This window comes from Ixodes scapularis, unplaced genomic scaffold (assembly GCF_016920785.2).
Source record: "Ixodes scapularis isolate PalLabHiFi unplaced genomic scaffold, ASM1692078v2 PGA_scaffold2__306_contigs__length_199485367, whole genome shotgun sequence".
NCBI lineage: Eukaryota > Metazoa > Arthropoda > Arachnida > Ixodida > Ixodidae > Ixodes > Ixodes scapularis.
Window position 1 is genome coordinate 83,099,029 of NW_024609857.1, and position 24,220 is coordinate 83,123,248.

Here is a 24,220-nt window from a genome sequence, read left to right on the forward strand (position 1 = left end):
TTTAAACTCATACAGTCCGTCCGGCGTGACGAAGGCCGTCTTTTCACGATCCCGTTCGTCGACCTCAATCTGCCAGTACCCGTTCTTCAAGTCCATCGACGGCAAGTATGGGGCGTGGCGCAACCGGTCCAGGGTGTCGTCGATGCGGGGCAGCGGATAGACGTCCTTTTTTTGTTACTGCGTTCAGCCGGCGATAGTCCACGCAGAACCTTAAGGTTCCGTCTTTCTTCTTCACTAGCACTACTGGGGAAGCCCACGGACTGTTTGAGGGCTGGACGATGTCGTCAGTAAGTATTTCCTGAACTTGCTTCTGGATGGCTTTCCTTTCTTTCACTGAGACCCTGTACGGCGGCCGATGCATAGGGAGTGCGTCGTCATCAGTAATTATTCGATGTTTCGCAACCGTTGTTTGGCGCACCTTTGACGACGTGGAGAAGCACTCACTGAACTCGGCGAGAAGGTCACTGAGTTGTTGTCGTTGTGGGGCTGGGAGGGACGGGTCGATGTCGAGCTCTGGTGACGTGATTGTCTTGTTCTGCTTCGGAGAGACGTCTTCTGAGATCACGGCGATCGCGGCTGAGTCTTAAATTTCCTCGACGTAGCCCAGGGCTGTACCCTTTGTAAGGTGCTGCGACTTTTGCCGGAAGTTGGTGACAAGGGCTACGGTACGCCCGTCCTGGGGCTCGGTTACGCCTCTTGCAATGCCAATCCCTCGTCCAACGAGAAGTTGGACGCTTCCTTCCCACAGTGCTACACCGCAGGTGGCTTCTTCGATCCCGACGGGCACAAAGACACTCGACAGCGGCGGCAGGTTTACGTGACCGGCAAGGACTCGCACTGCTGCTAACGTCGCTTTGTGATTTTCCGCCGATGGGACAGGTTTCCGGAGCATCAGCTTGTTCTCTGCAAGGTCCAATGATGGCGCCGTATTCACACAAGAAGTCCATTCCGAGAATGACGTCCCTCGAACAGTCTTGCAGAACGACGAACTTCAGGGGCAGGTTTCACCGTAGATCGCAACGCGAGCAGTGCACCCGCCGACAGGTGTGATGAGATGTCCGCCGGCGGTTCGTATCTGCGGTCCGTCCCATGACGTCGTAACTTTCCGAAGGCGACGAGAAAGTCTCCCACTAAAAACGGAGTAGTCTGCTCCGGTGTCGACGAGTGCCGTCGTGTTGTGGCCGTCGATGATTTCGTTGAGGTTATTCGACACCGTTGCAGAAATGTCGTTTCGGGGCGTTCCGGCGTTAGAGTGGGAGTGCTCCGACGATCTTGAAGGATCTTGGCTTCCGTCGTTTTCGGCAACGTCACCTCTAGGCGTTGCCGCACTTAGTTTGCCCGGCGACGCAGGGGAGACAGTGTCTCTCGGCGGGATCGTGGCGCTGGGGACGCTGAACGTCGTGGCGATGGGGAGCGGGCTTCCCGGCGGAGAGTAGACACTGGGGAGGGCGAGCGTCGGAGGTACTCCTCGATGTCGCGAGGTCGTTCGTTGTACCTTGGGCGCGGGTAGTTCGGGTGGAATCAGCGCAGCCCCAGTTGTCTGTAGGGGCATCGACGGTAAATGTGGCCCGCTTCACCGCAGTGATAGCACAACGGGCGTCGATCGGCCGTCCTCCACACGTTGGTCTTTCGTGGCGCTGCTTGTTCTGGGTGGGCGTGCGCCCGATCTTCATGGCGTCAGGGAAACTGCGGCGCTGGAGGTTCACATCGGGGTGGCGCGGTATACGGCTCAGCAGGAGGCGGTGGTCGTCGGGTAACTCCGGCGTAAGCCAGCGTCGGTGGTTCGGGAGCGGCGTTGACAAGAACTTGTGGCTGCAGCGCCTGAGAACTTCTCGGACAATCTCGGCGATTAAGGCCGAATCCGGGCTTGCGTCGGCAGGAAGAAGCCTCCTGATTTCCTCCCGCACGACGTCCCGGATGATCTTGCGGAGGTCCGAGCCGTTGCAGCTGGAAGTCGAGAAGGCAGCAACGCCGGGAAGTCGCTGGTAATGGGAGGCCCGTGTTTGAAGGGCACGTTCGATGTTTGTGGCTTCCTTGACGAAATCTACGAGGGTGGCTGGGGGGTTGCGGACAAGGCCACCGAAAATGTCATCCTTTACGGCTCGCATCAGGATCCTAACTTCCTTTCGTCGGTGGCTTGAAGATCGGCGCGTGCGACCAGACGCAGAACATCTTCGGCAAAGCTGGTGATCGTTTCGCTTGCGCCCTGGGTCCTCATTCGTAGAAGTTCCTCGGCCCTCTCCCGCCGATATTGGTTGGTGAATGCCAGTCTAAGCGCATCCTTGCAGGCGGTCCACGAGATCAAGGAAGTCTCGCGATTCTCGAACCAGTGCCTGACCGTCCCTTCGAACGCGAAGTACAGATTCTGCAGGCGCTGTTCGTCCGTCCATCGGTTGTGCTGGGCCACTCGCTCGTACTGGTGTAGCCACCCTATTGGAAAACCCCAATATGAACAGCGTATTATGGATATTGGTAAACAATATCTTTTTATTGTTTTGCAATACAATATAGACAGTGTATTGGAAAACATTACATTTATTGTATTGTATTACAATAAGGATTTGTTATGGGGTTCCAATATCCATAATACGCTGAAAATATTGGAATCCAATACCGTATAAACCCTTATTGGATCCCCATGTGTCGTATGGGGATCCAATAAGGGTTTACGATTCCAATATACTCAGCGTATTATGGATATTGGAATCCAAGATATTATATCGGCTACCAATAAAACTATATACGAGTTGGAATATCACGTTCAGCGCAACATTTTTCTGCAACGCAGTCTCTTCTTGTGTGTATTTCTGAGTGATAAATTTAAAAAATGTTGCTGTTGTGAAATTGTGAATAAAGAAGCAAAACACTGGACTTATCCATACCAAATATATTTAACATATTCCTGAACTGAAGGATCTGGCATTTACTGCAAAAGAAAGTTAATTGTTTAGGACTCTCATTCAAAAACTTGATGTTTGAAAACAGAATGTGAAATCCTCACCTTAATGAAAACACCACCTGCTAGCTGTAGCCATATAGAAACTGCAAAATAAAAAATTGTGATTAGTTCGCGACAAGCAGCAATCCTTCACCAAGCGGGTAGATTCAAAATTATGTCTGCGTTTTATTGTGGAAAACTAAGCTTCAATGCCACTGCCACAGGTCATTCTGAGCTCGGTCAATTAAATATACGTATCCGCTCGTCTGGCTTCACTATTCCTGCTTCGCACCTAACTAGGTTTATCTGGAATGCTCACCTTTGAGGAAAAACGAACTGGTGCTTGCTTGCTTGTAGGCCGTGGAAACTGGAAGAGAGATTTGCGGTTAGTTGCGTCCAAGTAGCAGTTACTTTGAGTAGCCACGTAAAGTACACTAAGTCTGAAAGATTCAAAATTACATGCGCGGGACATAGATATCCTCTTGCGACGTAACTGGGGACGTGTCAATGTCGCCCGCTTGTATTACAGAAAAATAAGCTTCAATGCAGGAGCTCCCAGTCGTTCTGAGCTCCGTCAATTAAAAATGCTGTACCGGTCGTATGGCTTCAGTATTCCTGCTTCGGGAATCTGGAATTCTCACCTTTGAAGAAAAGCAGACTGAGACCTGCTGGCTCTTACGCTGTGGAAACTGCCAGAAAGATTTGCGATTAGCTGCGTCCAAGTATCAATTTCTTTGACCAGCCACCTACAGCACACTAAGCCGGATAAATTCAAAATTACATGTGCGTGACATAATATGCCTCTTGTGACAAAACTGGGCACACGTTTTGTCGCCTACAGCAACACTAAAGCCAGACAGACAAGCGGTACGGCACCTTTAATTGACATGGATGAAGAAAGAATAAACAATTAAAACAGGGACAACACAACCACATCTTTGAAAGTGTGGTTGTGTTGTCCCTGTTTTATTTGTTTATTCTTTCTTCATCCATGACTTAAACCAACACACTCTTCTACCAAGCTTTAATTGACGGAGCTCAGAACGACTAGGGACGCTTTCACTGAAGCTTGTTTTGCTGCAATACACACGTGTGTTGCAGCAAAACAAGCTTCAGTGAAAGCGTCCCCAGTCGTTCTGTCAATTAAATATGCCGTAGCGCTTGTCTGGCTTCAGTATTGCTGCTTCAGAGCAATCTAGAAAATTTAGAATCCTCACCTTTGAACGAGAACGAACTGGCGCCGGCTGGCTTGTGGGCCATGGAAACTGCAAGAGAGGTTTGCGATTAGTTACGTCCAAGTAACAATTTTTTCGGTAGCCACCTACAGCACACTCAAAATTACATGCACGGGACACAGATGCCTCATGCGACGGAACTCCCTTCGTCCTTGTTTTCTGCTAACTCTGCTCACCTTCACCACTCGCCTCCAATTTCTGCGCTACTTCTTTAATCTCGATTCCCTGGTTCCCAAAGGCCATGCCATGGCTTGCGCCAGTCACGGATCTGTCAGCTCTGCGACTGGCGCTATTGTGGCAAAGACGCCACAGCACATGGCGCTTGATATGCTCTTTCAATATTTTGAGCACGGCTCAAAACAGGTGGATGGGTGTCTGGTATGCCCCTTGCTTATTTGCGGATCGTTCCGAATCAGAGGGTAGGCGCTTCTGCGACCTGGGCGCATGCTCGGTTTTTTACAATAGTTGAAACCGAACTCTGCAGGAATCTTGAAACATAACACACATAATGTGCAAGCCAAAAGGCATAGCAAATGAAACACCCACCATCTATCTATTTTCGTTTCTTCTCCGCAAGAAGCTGTCGTATATGTAGCCTCCCTTGCTTAAGCCGTTCCTCCCTAGTGTCCCGGTTGGGTCTCGTCCTGATGAATCGTCGGTGGAGACCTGAGGAGCGGTCAACATCAGATTAGACCTTTTTGAGGCAGAACCATATACTTGCTGAGAGAAAGTACACCCAAACGAATCTCAGGCATGTCATTTATAGTGCATTTTAAATTGAGACGCATGATGTAAAATGAGACGTCAATACTGACGCACCCCTTTTGCGAACCCAAAATTTTGAAGGCCTTGCCCCCCTCGCTAGGGGGACAAGGCACATGAATCCCGGCATGTGGATGAAATTTTTACCTTAACATCCTGACTCAATGCCCATCCCTGAATATTCGACCACCACACTTTTAGAAAAAAAATATATTTTTTTTAGAAAACACCGAGTCATCTACCACCCCTACAAACGCCTGAACCAAGCATACTCGTACCGTGGCTTGTTTGCTCCGTGCCGCCCCCGAGTTAATTCAAGCTGACAATGTTTTTTTTTGTTTTTTTTTTTCAATTGGAACCCACATTCTTAGTTTTGGTTTGTCTTGTAGAAGCAGGTGGATACTTTTATAAAGCTTCCTCCCTACGCGCTTCCGAGTCAACATTTTTGCAATGGCCAACCCCCGGGCTTTGATTTTGCGCTCCTTGATGAATGCTAAAACTCATATAGGCGGGCAATAGCTCGCCTTGAAAATACTTGCTTTTGGTGGCCGAGAACAAACTCGTGTTTCTGATTGGCAGCCACTTGCTGCCAAGAATTGCTGCACATATCCTAAAGATTAGTCAAACACAGATGCTTTGGCCGGACAGAGACACAAAAGCCTGAAACAAGGCCACTATACAGACAGGAAATAGTGTGTCTGTGAGGAATGAAACAAACAACTCAGATAGGCATCAATCACTCACCTTGAAAACACTTGTCATGCGCGGCAAAAAACAAACTTCTGGCCTTGATTGGCTGGTTCTTGCCACCAAGACCTGCATGTATAAGAAAGAACCCGGTCTTAATTAAACTTTGGTGCTTTTGCAGAAGAGAGACAACAAAATACTAGTGCAAGACCACTACACATAGGTTATGGCATTCAAGAGGAACGAAATACAAAACTCATATAGGCGGGCAATAGCTCACTTTGAAAATACTTGCTCTCGGTGGCCGAGAACAAACTCGTGTTCCTTATTGGAAGCCATTTGCTGCGAAGAATACCTGTAGATATCCTAAAGAACCCAGTCTTAGTGTAACACAGATGCTTTGGCCGGACAGAATACAAAAGTTTGATACAAACCACAAAAAGCAGGAAATAGTGTCTGCGAGAGATGAAAAAAGACCCAAGTGGAGAGGCTCGTTCTGTTTTACGTTAGTCAAATAGTGTAGCTCATTTTGCTAAAACGATGCATATTTGCTAAAAAAAAGTATCTATATTTTGCCTTATTTAGCAGAGTTTACTGCCAAGGGTACCTGCACACCAGAATAAGTTAGAATTAGTCAGTTTTTTTTTCTTCTTTTGATGAGCGACAACAGAATCCTAAACAGGTGATGAAACAAAATATGAACCCAGCAAGACAGGCTAGTTTGCCTTGATGCAAGCACAGTGCCTCGGCCAACCAAATGAGGTTCTATTCTTTATCACTTGTCATATTTGGTGGGAATAGTAAAGGAAATGAAAATAAGGCAATCTCTCTTGCAGCCGACAGCTGCAAACAAAATTCATATACTTCGATGAACGACCTGGAAATAAAATTGGGTGGTGGCCAAGTGGTTTAAAGGGAAACTCCGCTTCATTCTCGGTTGTTAGCAAACACTGCGACTCCCTTTAGTATCATCTAGAGAGACCGAATGTCAAATATTATAACGCAATACCACCTAAAAGATCATTAAACCGGCCGACAAAAACTGAGATGCGCGAAGTAACCAAAATCCGCTAATTCAGCGGGCGACGTGCGGCGCAGCCAACGTTGTATTTCCGTTGTGGCTGACGTCTGTTGCATACGCAGTCTTTTCTTGGTATTTTCTTTTCCAGGGAAAGCTTGCCAGGCGGCGCTACGGACGCGCTCCACGTCAGGCAAAGAAAAAAAAATGAGAAAAACAGAAACAAAAAGAAGGAGAGAAAGTTGTACGGGATGAGTTTCGCTGACATACATGCCAACTGGTGCCAACAGACTAACCGCCTGGGTTGCCGCCCATATAGCCTGCTTCGTCGCTGCTTGCGTTGCCTGTTCGCTGCCACGGCTAGGCCCGCCCTCCCTCCTCCCTTTTCGCCCTTCCCTTCGCATCCGCATCTTTTCTGGGTTACCGTTGGTAGATTACGTGACCCATTGTATTCCACGTGGGTGCGTATGCAACTGACGTTGAGGGTACAACGTTGCCCGGCTGCGGCGAAGTTTCAGTTTCGGTTTGTGATTATGGTAAATAACAAATCGCACAAAAAATATTTTGCTTTTAATGAGACAAACGGTCTAGGGTTGCTTTGAAGTACTTTTCACGTTAATATCACCCACTATCCCAAAATTTCCGAAATCGAGCGGAGTTGCCCTTTAAGGTGTCAAATTTCAAACTTACAGACTGTAGTTTTGGTTTAAGTCCTCCTGGTGTATATTTTTATCCTTATAACTATATTTACATTGTTTTTTTTTGTATTTTTGAGGCACAAGTACTTAATTTATACGCTAATTCACCTTTAGAAGCGTTTTAATTACACTCCATGCCTTTCTAGTGCTCGTAATTGATTCTTGGTGAAAGCGGTCTTAAATTTTTCTTTTCTTGCTGTCGCTGCTGCTTGCTTTCTCACCTTTAGAATGCTGACAACTCGACACAAAAGTAATGAAAAATGTGTTTAAAATGTCATGAAGATCAGCATTTCCAAGCTGTACCCCTGCTTCATGCCCCGACCATGCCACCATACCATAGCTGAGTGCAGTGACAAATGGTCCCAGGTTTGTCACCCGACCGTTTTTTGGGCTTACGGTGTGGCGCGACTCATGAAGCACCTATGCTTCGCGATGGAGCCAGTGAGCGAGGTGTGACACACTAGAGCTGTGCAAGCCACAGCTTTACAGCCTGCAAAGTGTGGGAAGATCCCTCTCCCTTTGCAGAGCTGGCATTAGCTCACCGAGAAGCTATTGCAAGCACTAGAAAGCCACAGAGTGTGAATAAAAGCGCTTCTGAAAATGAATTGGTGTGTAAATTATGCATCTATATGTTAAAACTTAAAAAAAGTATATATGTATATATATATATATATCTATTTAAATACTAAAAAAAGGCAAAAAAGAAAAAAAAATGTTTCCAGGTGGGCTTGCGCTTAGAGCTCCACGGCCCTTGAATTCAGTTTCCTAAAGCCCGCTTCAGACGGAACAATTTCGCCCAACAACTTCATGTCGCAACACCAGCAGCACGGGCCGCCCGCGTTCACATGCAGCAACCGAATTGCTACGACTTGCCATCATCATCATGAAATTTTATTTTTCTTACAGTATTCAGACGCACAGTTATATCCTAAAAGCATGTTTTTATATCTTTAAATTGCGCTGAGAATACTAACTCATCTTTTTGAAACAGTTTATTTTCAAAAATGATCCATTTCAAACCAGAACTAAGTCCTCAGTTCTCATCATCACGACCACAGGGGTGTCACGTGAAAATATTGCATTCCTGATTGGCTGCTGCCGCTTCAAACATCTCCGAGTAGTCAGAGTTGCTCGTCCGCTTCGAGCCGGACCCAATCTCAGCAATTCGTGTCTATTTTGGGAAAACTAGGGAACAACCCGCCAGCAGCCCCAAAATTGCTGGAAAGGTTGCCCCGTCTGAAGCGATCCTATACTCTGTTTCATACATAGAGTGCGACGCAGTCAAAGCTAGCGCACCGGTTTGCATTGCTGACCGTGCCTACGTTCGCCCCATAAGATAGTGCGTCCCCTGCAAAATATTTTTAAAAAGTCGGAAAATGTGCCTCCTCGGGGCTAGTAACTGATAGTGGCGTTATGATTTCAACGGAGCACAAATGTTTTTCAAGAAAAAAGAAAAGATAATGTAAACCACCTTAAATTGTTTTCGTGTTCATCCGTGTGGCAGCCGCAGTGGGTTTTCGGGTTGTGTGGCACTGGCTGGTTTTGAGAAGATGGCGTCTTACGCAGCAAGCTCAAGTACCTCTCCTGCTCGGATGTTTTCGAAGATTCGTTGTGCGAAAATCTTGAAAGAGTGCAAGCAGATGATCGCCAATGTGTACGGGAGTATAAGAACACATTCCACGGAGAATTCGGTCGTGAAGTCCTGGAGACGGCCAGTAACGACACTGGAGTGTGCCCTGTACTGTCGCGAAGTGCAAGGCGCAGTGCCTATCTGGCAAGGTGGCGTCCCCGAAGCAAAGACCTCGCAACAAGAAAGTTTCGAGCACGGGGACCGTCAAGCATGACGAGTTCACACAGAACGCCATTCGCCTGAAGGTGCATCGCAAGTGCTCCGAGAGGGAGATTCCTACCCTTGACAGCTATTTCAAAATAAACTGTACAGGCCACAACTATTGTCGATTAACGTTTTATTATAAATTTTGGGACAAGGCCGCTATCAGGGCGATTCCTCATTCCACGCTGCACGAAAGAAAAATATCACTCGGTGCTGGAGGCAAATAACACTTGCAAAGCGGCAGAGCAGATGGTAGAAATCTGGCCTCTCGGCGACTTATAAATAAAAATCAAGAAGGAGGAACTGAAATATGCACTTCGTCAATGCGCACAATCTTGCACGAAAAGTATGTCTAAAAAAAAAAAAGAAAAAAAAAAACTTTGCGCGTAAAATGGGTTTGAACCACGGCCACCGAGACGTCAATATCGCCAGAGCAGCGCCTTCTACCACTCGTCCACGAAACGCGCGGAGTAACAGTTTTGCTATTTTTTCATGCGCACCACTTTAGTACCTTTGACAGCGTTGCACGCTAAGTATGAAACAGAGTATAAGACACCCTATTGTCTAGTACAGAGACCATTTATGAACGCTTGGGTGTTTAAACGTTGTACTACCCTTTTTTCAATAGAAAAAAGCAACAATAAGAAAAACACATTTCAGAAGAAAAAGTTAAGGAAACGGAATGTACCATTATGTTCACTGAAGTTTGGTGACAAGACTCGGGACTCGAGCAGGAGTGCAGTTATCCTTGGTGTGACCCCATGAGACTGTCTTGCTGCCTTTGCTTGGGTTTATCTAACTGAAGTACCTGTATGAAAAGTAGAACACATGTGCATAACACTCATTATTCACAAGAAACTTTTCAATGTCCAAAATGACCCATGAAGAAAATTATGCGAGGAATTTTCAGGCTGCGTTGGCCGAGTCACCTCTCGTGGCCAATGTTTCATTGCAACTTTAATTGTAGTGAACAGTTATAGGGTATATTACGAACAAAGTGCTATTTGGTTTTGTAGGAAACTATAACACACAAAACGACACTTGAATACAGTATGTTCAGGTACCTCTAAACAAACTCCAGTGTTTCATGGCGCCTCCTTCAGATACCTGATGTTGAACATGAAATATGTGCACCAAGGAGTGAGCAAACAGCGACAGATTTGTCTCTAACACCAGCGACATGTCGACAAGGAGTGCAATGTGTAGAAGGTCGTCTAGAAGTGTGCCAAGATGAAAAAGCAAGATGTAACGATATCAGAATAAGATCACACCAACGAGGCACCATTGTGGTGAGACAATCTACGATGTAGAGACAGTAATCGGGAGTCAGCCGACGTACGGCCGCGGTTTACTTTGCGGCGACTAAAATGAAACCTAACAAAAAAAAATAAAAAAAAAAATAAAAATTAAAAAACGCGTTTTTTTTTAACTTTATTTGTTGAGCGCAGCCGGTAGCAGAGCAGTTGGGCGGCGTCACGAAAATCTGACAGACTCGCTAGCTTTTCTCAACTTCGTACGGCGCCAGTCGGCACCACAGATGAATGGTCGGCACTCTAGTCTACCAGGGAAGAAAAAAGTACGAGCTCAGAGCCCAGCGTCGATCGCGACTTTCGTAAAGAGAAGCTCCGGTAACACTTCGGCGACTCGTGAGCGTTAAACAACGCCTCTTCGAACGAGCCCACGAATCCAACACGTCGAACGGTTAGCGCCGGTAAGCACGCTGGGAGCCAGGGGGCTGGAGGTTGAATATCCGAAAGAGACGAGGCGCTGGTTTCTACGTCTATTTCGCACATGAGATAACAAGCCGAGTGATAGCTAGCCGAGTGTAAACACTGACTGACGTTACATCAGAGTACACGCAGTCGAAATGACGTCTGCAACAGAGCACAGCCAGACGCTTTCAGCAGGGGACGCATGCGTTCAAATAAGCTGCGATTTCAAAACATCATGTCTCGCTTCTGTCCTTCAGTGTTCACTTTGATCTGTGTATACCAAAGCACTCAATGCTGCAAGTAATAAAGTCGTCTATACGTACCTTTCGAAGCGATTGAAAGTGCGTTGGTTTCACTTGGACCCCACAAGCAAAGTGCGCGACGAACTTGACGAGCTGTTATCCGTCGGTCCCGCCATCGCCGCCGTCTCGCCGGGTTGGCGCGGTCGCGGTCGCTGCGCAATGGCGCAATCGCGCATCTCGGCGGCTCGGCTAGGCTTGGCTGGATCGGCGGATTCGGCCACTCGGCAGCTCGCTCCGCCGCTCGTCTGGCTCGATGGGCTACTCGCGGCTCGCTCGGCTCGCCTCCCGGCCTCCCTTCGGAGTTCGAACGTTCGAACTGCCTCCGAAGCACGAGCGCTCGAGCTTTCGCGCGCGCGGGTTGACGATGGAAACTTTTCTCATAAAACGAGTCTGTAACGTATCGTTTGATGGCGCAAATGCACGCATTTTTCCCGTTGTTTTTTAGTGTGTGAATCTTGCGAAACAGGCGACGAAGAGTGGTGGGTGAAATGTGCTCGTGTGTGCTTGTGGATTTTGTGTACGACGTAGGATTACCCAGAAAGGTGGGTCAATATCGATGAATGTGCGGGTAAGAAGCACGTGACCTGTCAAGCCCATTCATCCTCATTATTTTATCGTGCGAACTGACATTGTCACGTATCGCGTTCGATTTGGGTTCCAACATCGGTAACCTAACTTTTGTTGCATTAAAACTGCAATAAACATTTGTTTGAAAACGATCACTCCAATGAGCACGTCGTTATTGGGCTTTCTCATTGAAAGGTAGGTCGCGGGTGTCCCAGCTAGTTATTCTGAATAGTTTGGTGGTTGTCTAGCATTTCAAGCGCTTGAGGCTGTGTGTACTGTGTGCCGTACGTACACTTGCGCTTTCGATCAATGTGAATGTGTTTGCAACGCGGAACGTTTGTGTTCTGTGTGTATCCACCTCCAATATCGTTCTCTCTCGTATTGCCGTATGGTAACTCCTGCTGTTCTACGATATCATTCACGCAATGTCGTATATGTGGGCGTACCGATATCCACATGTTGCTTCACGGGCAATCAATACTGTGTTACGTATCCTCTTAGTCCGCGGTATGTGCCGACGTAATTCATGTTGGTAACTTGGAATTCGTTCTGAGATTTATCCACGCGATATTGCATTCTCCTTTGGGCCCGTGATCGACGACCGATATTTATATATCGGGTGGCCGCACAGTATGTCCATGTCGGTCACCAGTATGCACGCGGTGTCGTATTCTATTCCAATAACCGTAAGTTCTGTCGGGATATTGTGCTCCGATATCGGGTTGCATACCAATAACCGCAAGTTATATCGGGATATTGTGCTCCAATATCCTGTTGTATACCAATAACCGCATACTACATCGGGATATTGTGCTCCGATATGAATTCCCATCGTGCGTATTGGGTTAATCGGATAACAATAAGTTTTTGTTTCCATCAACTTCATTGGAATACAATATTTCCAACAAGCCGAGTTCATATTGGCCTTTTTCAATAGGGCAGTCCTCGATGTCTTCATAAGGCTCACCGTGAAAGGACGCGGGCGTACGGGCAGCGACGGGTAGGACAACGACGGGTGGAGTGGTCATCGTCGCGGTCTTCTTCTTTGATTTCTGCGGCAGGGGTCCGAGTTCCGGGAGTAGGCCTTGGCTACGGCGACTTGACCGGGCCTTGATCTGGTCTTCTGCGAAGGGGAGCCTGCCAGGGCTGAGCACGTCACTTGGCCGGCGTGTTTTCGAAGGGTTACGGTACACGGGCATGGAACGCAACTACCCCGCACCTCCACCAAAATGTCACGAATGACAAGTGATGAGGCGATAATAACTGAAGAAACTCAACGTTTAATGGGGCGAACTTGTGCCCAAAAGAAAATAAAAAGGAGACAGAAGATAAGAGCAGAGCGTCGCGAGCGTCGAAGTCGGCGACAGGGCAGAGTCGAACGCTGGGGCGAAACTGACTCGACAAGGTAGTGGGCGGCCTCTTATCTAGAGTGAGTCACTATCTCGAAGATTCAGCGAAGATGTTTCGAGTGTAGCGCGCTCGGGGCGAGAATGAACATGCACTTTCTAGAACAACAAAAGCAGGGATAAACGATAGAAGTTATGTCCGGAGCAACAATAAACGAGAACCTTCAACGAGTCCGTGACCCTGCGCGCGGCAATATGTCCGTGAAAACCTACATTTTGGGTGTACTACAGCAGCCAGAAGAGTTTCGTCAAAGTTGAGGTCATCAGCACCTCAGAATAGGAAAAGGTTTATGAATTTTACGAAATATATGCCAGATTTTGATTCCGAGGGACGCAAGGGAAAGCAGAGTATACCCATTTCACGAGAGTGAGCTATGAGAGGGCATTAATAATAATAAAAAAAATTAAACTCTCCTTCCCTTTGACAGCCAACTTGATCAATACTTTCACGAGCGGCCCACGGAACTTGAATTCACGGAGTGAACATATGTGTCGCATTATGAATTGGAGAGTTAGCAATAAAGCTCCCATGGAAAATATTTTTCTCATTGTAAAATGTCAGGGGCTCCGGTAACTCCTCTCATTCACTAATAGAATTTATGAGTGTAACGGGTTATCTACATGAATAATTGAAACTAAAAGCCGGGAACATACCTGACAGTGCTCAGCGCTAAAAAATATTGTTCCTTGGCAGTCGCGACAACGATAAGACATCGCGCACAGCGTCGATCTTGAATTTTGGGGTGTCTTAGATGAAGCTCAACGAATCGTACAAGTTTTGCCTCGTCGTGTTAGGGACTAAAATGTACCTTCCTAATTTCTGCTTGATGAATTAGGCTGCAAGGACAGAGTGTCCATTGCTTGTTCCAAAAATATTTGAGTTTAGAAAAAGCGACTCTTTTAATGCTGCAGTAGAAACGGTCACTGCAACCCTTCTGAACGTCGACGGTTGCAATAAGATTTAGAGTGTGACCGGCGCACCTTCAGTGAAAAGTGAATTACATCCCTAGAAGCTGTTTCATATGGATCGCCGTTTAGCCCTTTAAACGCCAGTCAGTTTTCGAAAAAATGTAACCAAAATGCAATTTTTTTTATTGCACACTTTGATAGAAGAATTTTTCCCTATTTCAAGCATATAAGACATGGGCATAAAAGTTTAACAACTAAAAACGAAAATTGATCTTATCTTAGACCATATGAGGCAAAAAAAATTAAAAATGGGAACCGAGACGGCATCAGGAATTCCGTAGTTGAAAAACAAAGTTCTAAAAACTGGAAATGCAGACTTCTACACCCTTTGGAGAAGAACTCTATAAACATTCAAAACTGTGCCTTGGTGTGGTACACCTCGAAGCCTGGGATGGCGCACAGTCCCACGCCACAGTCCTTGCACCAGTAGCGCGTTTCTTTGCGCACCTTCTTGTCCCCACCACCTCGTGCCTTGCAGCACACGACGCACCTTCGTGTTGGCAGCTCCTTTCCAGGTGTCGGTGGGATGTAGGACACAAAGTGTCTGGCGGTCAGACGCAGCAAGCTGGTGTCGGACGGCCTGCCTCTCTTGAGGGTGCGGTTCGGATCGTGGTACTTCTGGACCATTCCTTCGACCAGCGCCAGCCGGAACTCCAGGTGGCTCAGTTTCCCGCCTTGTTTCTGGTAGAGCAAAAATGCGTTGAAGACTGCCATGTCTAGGAGGTGACGGAAAATCTTCTTGTAATAAATTTTTTGTCGACTTCTGGTTGTAGGGTAGTAGGAAAGCATCTGATCACTCTTGTCAACACCACCCATGGTGTGGTTGTAGTCGATGACTACAGCTGGTTTCGAGACTGTCTCTTTCTTCCTATTTACCATTTCTGTCATGGTGGCATCATGCACAGTGGACAGCAAAGTCACGAGCTTTTTATCCCTCCACTAGAGTGCCATGCACTTTCCACGCTGGTATGCCACAATATCTCCCTTTTTGAGATTAGCATCTTTGAGAGGTGGCATATCTCTGCGGGACGGTCGCACAGTGCCGTAGACGTCAGTCTTGCGGCTCAGAAGTTTTTCAACCAACTCCGGCGACGTGTAGAAATTATCCACAGTAAGGCAATAGCCCTGGTCCAGCAGTGGCTCCATTAGTCTCATGACGACTTTCGTCCCCATGGCGCTTGCCTGATCGTCGACGTCAGTGCCCTTGCCTGTGCAGATGACGACGTCCCATATGTAGCCGCATGCTGCTTCACACAGCACATAGAACTTCACGCCGAAGCGGGACCGTTTTAGCGGAAGGAACTGTTTCCAGGAGAGTCGTCCCTTGTAGAGCATGAGGCTCTCGTCAATGGATATATTCTCTTCTGGCATGTAGCTTGCTTTGAAGCGCTCTTTCATGAGCGACTGCACCGGCCAGATCTTGCGAAGTTTCTGACGCGCTTGCCCCACTTCACCAGCATCATCTTCGTTGTTTGCAAAGTGGAGAAACTTCATGAGCAGAATAAATCGGCTCTTACTCATCACCTCTCCGAACACTGGGGTTTCAATCACTCTGCGCTTTGACCAATACCACTCGACAATTGGCTTGTCTACTATTCCCTGTAAAAGCAGCAGGGCAAAGAAGACTTTCATTTCTGCTTCCGTCACCGGTTTCCACGCCTTCACACGGGAGCCCCTTGAGATCGGTGCGGTCGCCAAGTGTTGATCGGCATACCTGTTTGTTTCCTTGACGATCTGAGTCATTACGTCCGGGCTCAGAAAGAGTTCCAAGTACCCAACAGCGTCGAGGGTGTCGTTTTCGTCGAGACCAGCGGAGACACCCGGCGTGGCAGTAAACGGAAAGCGGGGAGGAGCTCGTGGAGGATTTGTCGTGTCCACCTTTGTCCAGTCCCGCGCCGAAGCAAGGACCTCATCGCCGCTAAGGTCCGAGTCACTGGAGCTTTCAAACTCTTCCGCGGACTCTCCGCTTCCGTCGCTATCGTCTAGCGCAAAGTCATCATCATCCAAACTAGAAAACTCATCATCAACTAAAGATACGCGCTTCCGAGACGAGCGACGCATGCCACCACTCAAAAGAGACGCCATTTTTAAAAACCCATGTTGCCGGAGGAGCACGATAGATTCTCAAAATGATGCCAAAATTAGCGAAATTTCGGCTCGCTTTTCCTCCTGGTGGCTAGCGGGAGAACTATTCTCAACGTAAAAATAGACTGGACGAGCGTGCCTCGTCGCTGGCACTACAGACGCGGGCTGAAACGAACGGACGAGCGACGCTCGTCCTCGGCATTTTCGGGACGAACTCCGTGGACGAGTCAGACTCGTCCTCGGCGCTTAAAGGGTTAGTACCGCTGTGATGCTGAAAGGGGCTAACGCACCGCCTTCATCTTCACTGTCCTCTGAACTGTATCCGAAGTGCATATGAAATCAGTGGCAAGCCGCAAGCGCAATGTCGAGAGAAAAACAGAAACGTTCATACTTTTTGTCTGGAAGTTCAGCGTATACCTGAATACGTTAATATAATTACAGCCATTGTCGGTGGCGGCTGTGCAGGTCTTGTTTTCGAGCTTATATTCTGCAAAAAAATCACGCAGAGAAGCTACGTTGTATATATGGCAGCCATGGAGTCGTCGGCAAGCTAGTGCTGGTGAATTTCTGGCCAAGCTTTCACCGTCAAGGTAAATAAATACCTGCGACGCCAAGGAAGCTTCTTAAATAAACAAGAATATTCTAATTAAAATACACAATATAAAAACGACTCTGATTTCCTGGACAAAGTAAGTTTAGATAACATACTGATTTCTGCCGTCCAACAGTATGCTATACAGCAAACAACAGAAGTTTCCTCAAGGTCCTTCACCAAGGAAGCTTTCCTCTTTTTGTACATGCATGCTGTCGATGTAAGCTACCATAGTTGTTTGGGTCACAAGAGTTCGGCTTGCTTTCAAGCCCTGTGCAGGATGTTGAAATGTATTGTTCTCAACAAGAGAAAAGCGCTGCACTTTTCCACTATTAAACTTGACCGCCAAACGTTCCAATTCCGCTTGAGGTGATACTTTTGGTCGAACGTGGCAATTGACTGCAGAGAAGAAAGTCACGAGCTTTTGATTTTCACTTCTGATTTTCTTCGCTGGTGCCATGGTGGGGAAGGTGCTGAAGAATCACACTTGCGCTTCCGGGTGTCAAGCTCTCCAAGCGCGGAATAATGATTTTTATAAATTCCACAAAAAACAAAAACTTCTCCACAAAAAAAAAAATATTAACGCAAGTAAGTCGGCCTTTCAACATAGCGATAAATTCAAGCTTCATAGATCCGCTGCAAAAAAGCCAATTGTATGAACAGAATGAACAGCAAACCTCACTGAGAGCTGTTTTTTCTGACTTGAACACTGAGGGGAGGGGGGGGGACTTGTTGCAAAGCTTTCATACTGGGTTTAAGTTGCTGACAACCACCTTCACCACAGGAAAGTACTCTCTGCACACCGGCCACGATAGTTCTTCTTGGTTCTCATCAACGTCCCTATCCTTGGCAGAACTTTGCTGGTTCGTTGATAGTTGCGCTGGGTTCGTGGAGTCCCTGGACATATTTCACTTCGTCTCCGGCAAACCAGGAACAAACCCCCCGCAAACAGCACTACGTTTTGCCTAGACCAGGGGTGGCCAGGCTGACCCGGCCTAAGAGCCGCAAACAAAACCACGAAACTTCCAAGACCGCGGGGGCGGGGGGGAAAGGGGGGGGTGGGGAAGGGAGGGGGGAAAGGCGGCAAACTTGTTTGGAGCAATAAACGAAACTTGAACTACTTTTCATCTACCCGAGTCAAATCTAGTCAAAGTGTACGTAATGTAAGTAGCAGTAGCACAAGACTACCAAACCGCAACCTGACTTTCGACCTAAAACGCGTTCCATTTCTCTTTTTGGGGAAGTGCTCCTGTGACCGAGAGGGAGGCGGGGGAGTATGGGGGGAGGGGGTTAGGGGAGGGAGCCGCGAGCCGCACTTTAAGACGCGAAGAGCCGCATGCGGCTCGCGAGCCGCAGCTTGGCCACTCCTGTCTAGACTGTTGACACCACGCCGCAGAAGTGGCGCTAATGAGAATACGAAACAAGCCCAGACTCCTGCGCATATAATGTTTCGCCGTTGATTCAAGCAACTAAAAAAACTAAAACGCTATTGCCCAGAAAAAAAAAATGTACAAGCTCGTGCGCAAAGATGACAAGATTATTTTTTATCCATACCATAATAATTTGTTCTATACGGGGCTATATTTGGGTCGTACCTCGCGAAAATGAAGGAATTCACAAGCTTGTGCTAGGTCCGTTTGGCACTCGAAATATCGGAACACTTACTTTTTAAATTGCAAGAAATGGCTAGATTGTACTCGTTGAATTATATATGGTTCACCAAGAAACTGGAAAATGACGACGAAAGCAGCGCCGTTACTTTCATCATTACTTCAGAAACAAAATGATATAGGAACAGTACAAGCTACGTTTTAAGAAAGTAGCTCGTTACAGGTAAAGATTACCAAAAAGAAAGAATTTGCAGTACCGCGTCAGAATAGTAACGCTGTTACTATCTAAAACTATTTCTAGCCTTTGAGCGTGCACTGACTTATGGTGTGAGATTGAACAACAATCTAAGGAACCTTAGATGTAGTCGAAGACAGTATTTTCCGAAGCCTTACCAATATATATTACGTTAAAACCGGACAAATAATTAGAAGACTATATCGCCGAGAATTTGCCCCGAAACCATTCACAGAGAAAAGTACGGCGGTGATCTTGTTGCACAAGACGAGTTTCCAATACTAAATTGATATTTTTTTATTCACTAAAGAAATGCGTGACCCAAAAAACAGCGTGCCTCCTTTGGAACTATAATGATCCTATGTTTTATATTACACAAAACTCGGTGGGTATCATTCAGCTCGTTGTGAAAGTACAATGTTAAATATAGAAACGCTCCATATGTTCTTTGGCAAATCAACATTCGAGGACGAAAAATAAACAAGTCGTGCATTCATTTCATCTTAGAATGGATGCTTGGGTGAGTTGGATAATCATACTGTAAGAGAAGCGCAAAAGTGAACTCACCCGCACTGAAAATACACGCACACAAGAAAAACAGTCACTCACGTCGCGCTGACTTACAACTCAGTTTGTATTTTCGTCTTCTTTCTTTCTTTATTTTCCCATATTAAAATTATATCTCACTTCGTTCTCTTCTGTACAAAACAGCTAGCAATATCTATCACACATTACCTTCAAGAGTCAAGATACAACACTTATTTTTCAGTAAGCGTTATGGATTGACTACTAACACAAGTGTCACTCCTTTTTCATGATGTTAGCTGCCTCTATTATCTCACGTGTTGATTGGTGATAGTTATTTCCAATTACGGTGCTGTTCTTGAAGTCCGCAGTCCACCCACAGGCGCGGCAGTGAATGCCCAAAAGTCCTGAGTTGTAAGTCAGCGCGACGTGAGGAACCGTTTTTCTGGTGTGCGTGTATTTTCAGTGTGAGTGAGTTTACTTTTGCGCTTCTCCTACAGCATTCATTTAAATTAATATACGCTATTTGTTCATTGAACGGATTCCTATTTTTTTTTTTTATTAAGCAAGAATTTGAGTAGCCTAAGATCCGCACTCATGAAGTCGATTTATGCTAATGTATTCTGTACTGGAAGCCCCATGCACGAGCTTTAGACGGGCACTTTATCGTCATTCCTACATCTCTAACACATTCGCTGCTCTGCCTCGGAAGCGACGACCCAGGGTAAAGAATGGGGTGTCATCTAATAGAGAACTAAAACTGCTAAGCTGGGGGCTATGTTCGACAAATGTTTCGTTTCTCCTAAGAAGAAACAGAAATGACGGAAGTGACGATATTAAGTCTGATTGGCTAGAGGCTCAAATGACGAAAGAGGGAAGTTTTGTCATTTGAACCTCTAACCAATCAGACGCGATATAGTTACTTCCGTCACTCTCGTTTTTTTTTAGGAGAAGCGAAAGATTTGTCGAACATATAGCCGGCGGGCTTGCTCTTGTGTTGTTCCTTTTGGCGTGCATTTCTCGGCGTCCTCCCTTGTAGCGGCGTTGCAGTTTTGTTCACCCCTTTTCGCGCACTATTTTGTGTCGATATTTCCCATTGTCTGGGAATGATTCTCCAGAATTTTTTTTTTTTTTTAGATACACCTTACGTATGTTTAGTTTCGTATAGATAGCGCCAAACATAAGAGCGCTGTAGGAAACCCCGAAACTCAAACTCTCCCCTCCGTGTCTTCCTTGTGTAAGCGAGTGCCATTGTGTTTTAGCCCATTTATTTTAGTTTGCTGGGCGCATTCCTGAAGTCGCATACGAAGCTCGGAGTGCAGGAAAGTTGTGTTCTCGGAAGCTTGTGTTTAAGCTGACTCCTCGGCATCCAGGACCGCACACGTGGATTCCCGCGCCATGAAGATGCGACTGGCTGTTGTCAGACCGAATGCGGCATCGGGTCACAGCCAGGCGAGACCAAACAGCGCGAGAAAAGGACTGTGGGTCGAGAGCGAGAGCGCTGTCCGATGGTGGTACGCTACCACGATGGTTCCCATCATGTAGCCTAGATTTGTACTTCTGAGTCTAGAGCACTGCACGGGTCGGAATTTCTAGGCCCGGCCCGACCCGGCCTTGTAGAGGCACGGCCTGTGCCCGGCCCGAGCCCGACCGAATATTTAATTTCCAGGCCCGGCCAGACCCGGCCCGGAAGAGAAAGTGCCCAGGCCCGGCCCGAGCCCGGCAGAAATTTCAAACAGACTTATTCTTGAGCCCGGCCCGAGCCCAACAATATGTTTATATATATATATATATAAGCCGGTGTTGTTTCCGAGTCAAACAGAATATATTCATAAGCCCGAAAAAGTTTGGAGACTTTTGCCTAAATACTTACTTTCTAAGCATAAAGTGAGAATATGTGATTTAAATTTCTTTTAAACTTGGACAGAGTCTTTTTTTTACACGATAAACTGACACAATAAATTAGACGATTTGTTTTCGAGAAAATGAGCGAAATATCTCTTCATACTTCTCTTCATACTTCATGTCACGGCACGCCTTCAGTGCTGCTCGGGATCGACTGCCTCCACTTCCTGGGATTCTGCTGCACTCCAGCTTCAAGCAGCCAACAGCGACGACGGCTTTTTGTGCGCGCCCTGCTGGCAACCATGCTGGATTATTCCTCGGTCAAGCAAGGCAACGTCATCGACAGCATCATCATCATCTTCGCTCTTCGATAAGAACGACTGGCGGGACCCTGGCACTCCCAGTGGGCATGGGAACAGCGTCACGATGAGGGTCATTCACGTCGTGCGCTTGCTTACGCAGGTTAGTAATGATACGTCTTTATTCGGAAAAAAGTGTGAGACGTATGCCTCTTCCTGTTCCCATGCCCGGGAGTGATGTTCTCTTTGTGCTGTCAGTGCTTTGACGTTCTTAGCCAAGTACTGTTAATGTCAGGGGACGTTGAATTAAACCCAGGACCTAAGCGGACCCAAGATGCCGCTCCATCAGAAACTAATAGTCCAATGACTGACGCAATGCAAAAACAGTTTAACGATATGTTTGTCATGTTACAAGGTGTTAACTCGCGCACAGTAAAAATGGAAAAAGACCAGTCAAGTTTAGTCAGCACCGTAAATGATATTAAGAAAAGCCAGGAATTAATTGAGAGCAGAATCACAGATATCGATAAAAGGCTGACTGCGGTAGAATCTAAATCCTCGTCCAGCGACCTCCTACAGCAAGACTTGTCATTGTTACGGCAGAGGACTGATAGCCTCATTGATGTGAACTCACGATTACGGGCTAGCCAGGCTGAGCTCGAGGACAGGTCACGACGCGATAATCTTTTGTTTTACGGCTTGACGGATGCTCATTCAGAAACCTGGGCCCAGACTGAGGAAAAGCTACTGAACGTCGTGTCGACCTCTCTGAATTTTCCTATTTCAAGTGAATCTATCGAACGTGCACATAGGCTCGGTGTCTTTTCAGATAACAAATGCAGACCAGTGATGGTAAAATTTTTATCCTTCAAATTAAAACAACAAATTTTATTTTGAAGCGCAAAATTAAAGCCTAGTGGCATTACCGTCGGCGAAGATTATTCTGTCCCGACACGTCAGGCACGCAGAAAGCTGATTGAATTAGCGAAAACGAAGAACTCGGTGTTTAAACTAAAATACAACAATCTTTACATGAATAACAAGACCTACAGTTACAACCCTGTCGATGACTGTGTGTTTGAACATGCTAGCACCCCTAATCAGCGCAGCCTGAATCGAAGTTCGAACACTGAAGGTGACGCATCACCGGCAAGCACTTCGCGATAACAACACGTGAGGAATAGTGGACTGGCGTCTGATAACAAAAATAAACTTTCTCTTCTTTTCACTAATATTCGAAGCGTCTCATCTAAATGTGATGAACTGAGCTCTGTCTTTGACTCATGCGATGCTGATGTAGTGGTACTTACTGAAACGTGGCTTTCCGCAAAGGTTGGGAGCAATGAGCTTTTTGAGTGTACCAGGCGATTCAACGTTTTTCGGCATGACAGAGGAGAAAGACGCGGCGGTGGTGTTTTGATTGCCGTCGCCGATTACATTATGTCGTCTACTGTGGATGTCGTAAGCAGCCTGGAACTTGTTTGGGTTGAACTTCGCATGCGTTTCAAAACGCTTATCTTGGGTGTTTGCTATCGTCCACCATCGTACAGTGCGACTTTTGTTGACAATTTACATGATTCAATTAATAAAATTATGGTACGTTTCCCAAGTGCTTCAATAATGTTACTAGGCGACTTTAATTATCCAAATATTTTATGGTCGAACGAATCTCCTTATCTTTGTTCCTTTTCTACCGAGTGTAGCAATTTCTTGAACATGTTTGCTGATTTCAATCTCTCGCAAGTTGTAACCCAGCCAACCCGAGTTACGCCCACATCATCAAGTGTCTTGGATCTTGTATTGACCACCTCCCCAGACCTTGTCAGTCCCATAACTTACTTAACAGGTTTAAGCGATCATTGTTTGCTTCACTTCACATTGAACATTCCTGTTCCTAATCAAGATAGCCACTATAAATGTATTAGAGATTATAAGAAGGCGGACTTTGTTGCTATTAATCGAGAGCTATGTCTGTTTCTGGATAAGTTCCTACAAGGGTTTGATGAGAGATCTATAAATATGAACTGGAACTTATTTATAAATGAAGTCGCTTCACTCACAAATAAGTTCATACCATTGAGAACCATCAGATCGAACCGGAAATCACCGTGATTTAACCAATCACTGAAAAGGTTGTCAAACAAGAAAAAACGCTTGTTTCGTTCTGCGAAATCATCCAATTCCCAGTCTCGTTGGGACACGTACCGATGTGCAGCTACTAATTACAAAGTAGCACTAAAAGAAGCGAAATACTCATTTTTTAGTCAAACTTTACCTTCCATGCTCATACATAACCCTAAACAATTCTGGAATGTTGTAAACAAGACTGACAAGCATGTTATAACACTTAGATGTACTGATGGTACAGTAGTTCCTAGCGGTCAATGCGCTAGCATTCTCAACGCGGTGTTTGTTTCAGCGTTTTCTAGTAATCTAAATGCTACTTACCCTGCCTGTCACACTTACGAGTTTTTTCCAATGGACCCAGTTCTTATTGACACAGTTGGTATTGCGAGAATAATAGAAAATCTGAAGATGTCGTCATCCTCTGGTATCGATAATATCAACTCTAAATTTTTGCTCAATACTAAGATGTATAGCTCTATAATCCTGAGTAAACTGTTTCAGCAGTCTCTTGATACAGGTTGTATGCCAGAGGATTGGAAGATCGGGAAGGTGATTCCATTGCACAAATCAGGTGAAAAGCATTGTCCAAATAACTTTCGACCCGTGTCACTTACCAGCATTCCCTGTAAAATCATGGAACATATCATTTACTCCCATCTTGCAAACTACTTAGAGTCCAATTCTTTTTTCAATTCATCCCAGCATGGGTTTCGTAAGTCATTTTCATGTGAAACTCAGCTTTTGTGTTTCACACATGATCTCCATTCCATTCTT

The 24,220-nt window shown here is 46.2% G+C and overlaps 2 protein-coding genes across 2 annotated transcripts; both read right to left on the reverse strand.

The window, feature by feature from the left end:
• Nucleotides 1–14,285: 14,285 nt before the first annotated feature.
• On the reverse strand, nucleotides 14,286–14,846 carry LOC115315501 (piggyBac transposable element-derived protein 4). Its single transcript, XM_042291274.1, has one exon. It carries the CDS (start codon nucleotides 14,840–14,842, stop codon nucleotides 14,480–14,482), a length of 363 nt encoding a protein of 120 aa, XP_042147208.1. The 5' UTR covers nucleotides 14,843–14,846; the 3' UTR covers nucleotides 14,286–14,479.
• A 221-nt stretch (nucleotides 14,847–15,067) lies between these two features.
• Nucleotides 15,068–15,871, reverse strand: LOC120844310 (piggyBac transposable element-derived protein 4-like). The gene has a single exon (XM_040216018.1). The coding sequence runs from the start codon at nucleotides 15,869–15,871 to the stop codon at nucleotides 15,068–15,070; it is 804 nt and encodes a 267-aa protein (XP_040071952.1).
• Nucleotides 15,872–24,220: the final 8,349 nt, after the last annotated feature.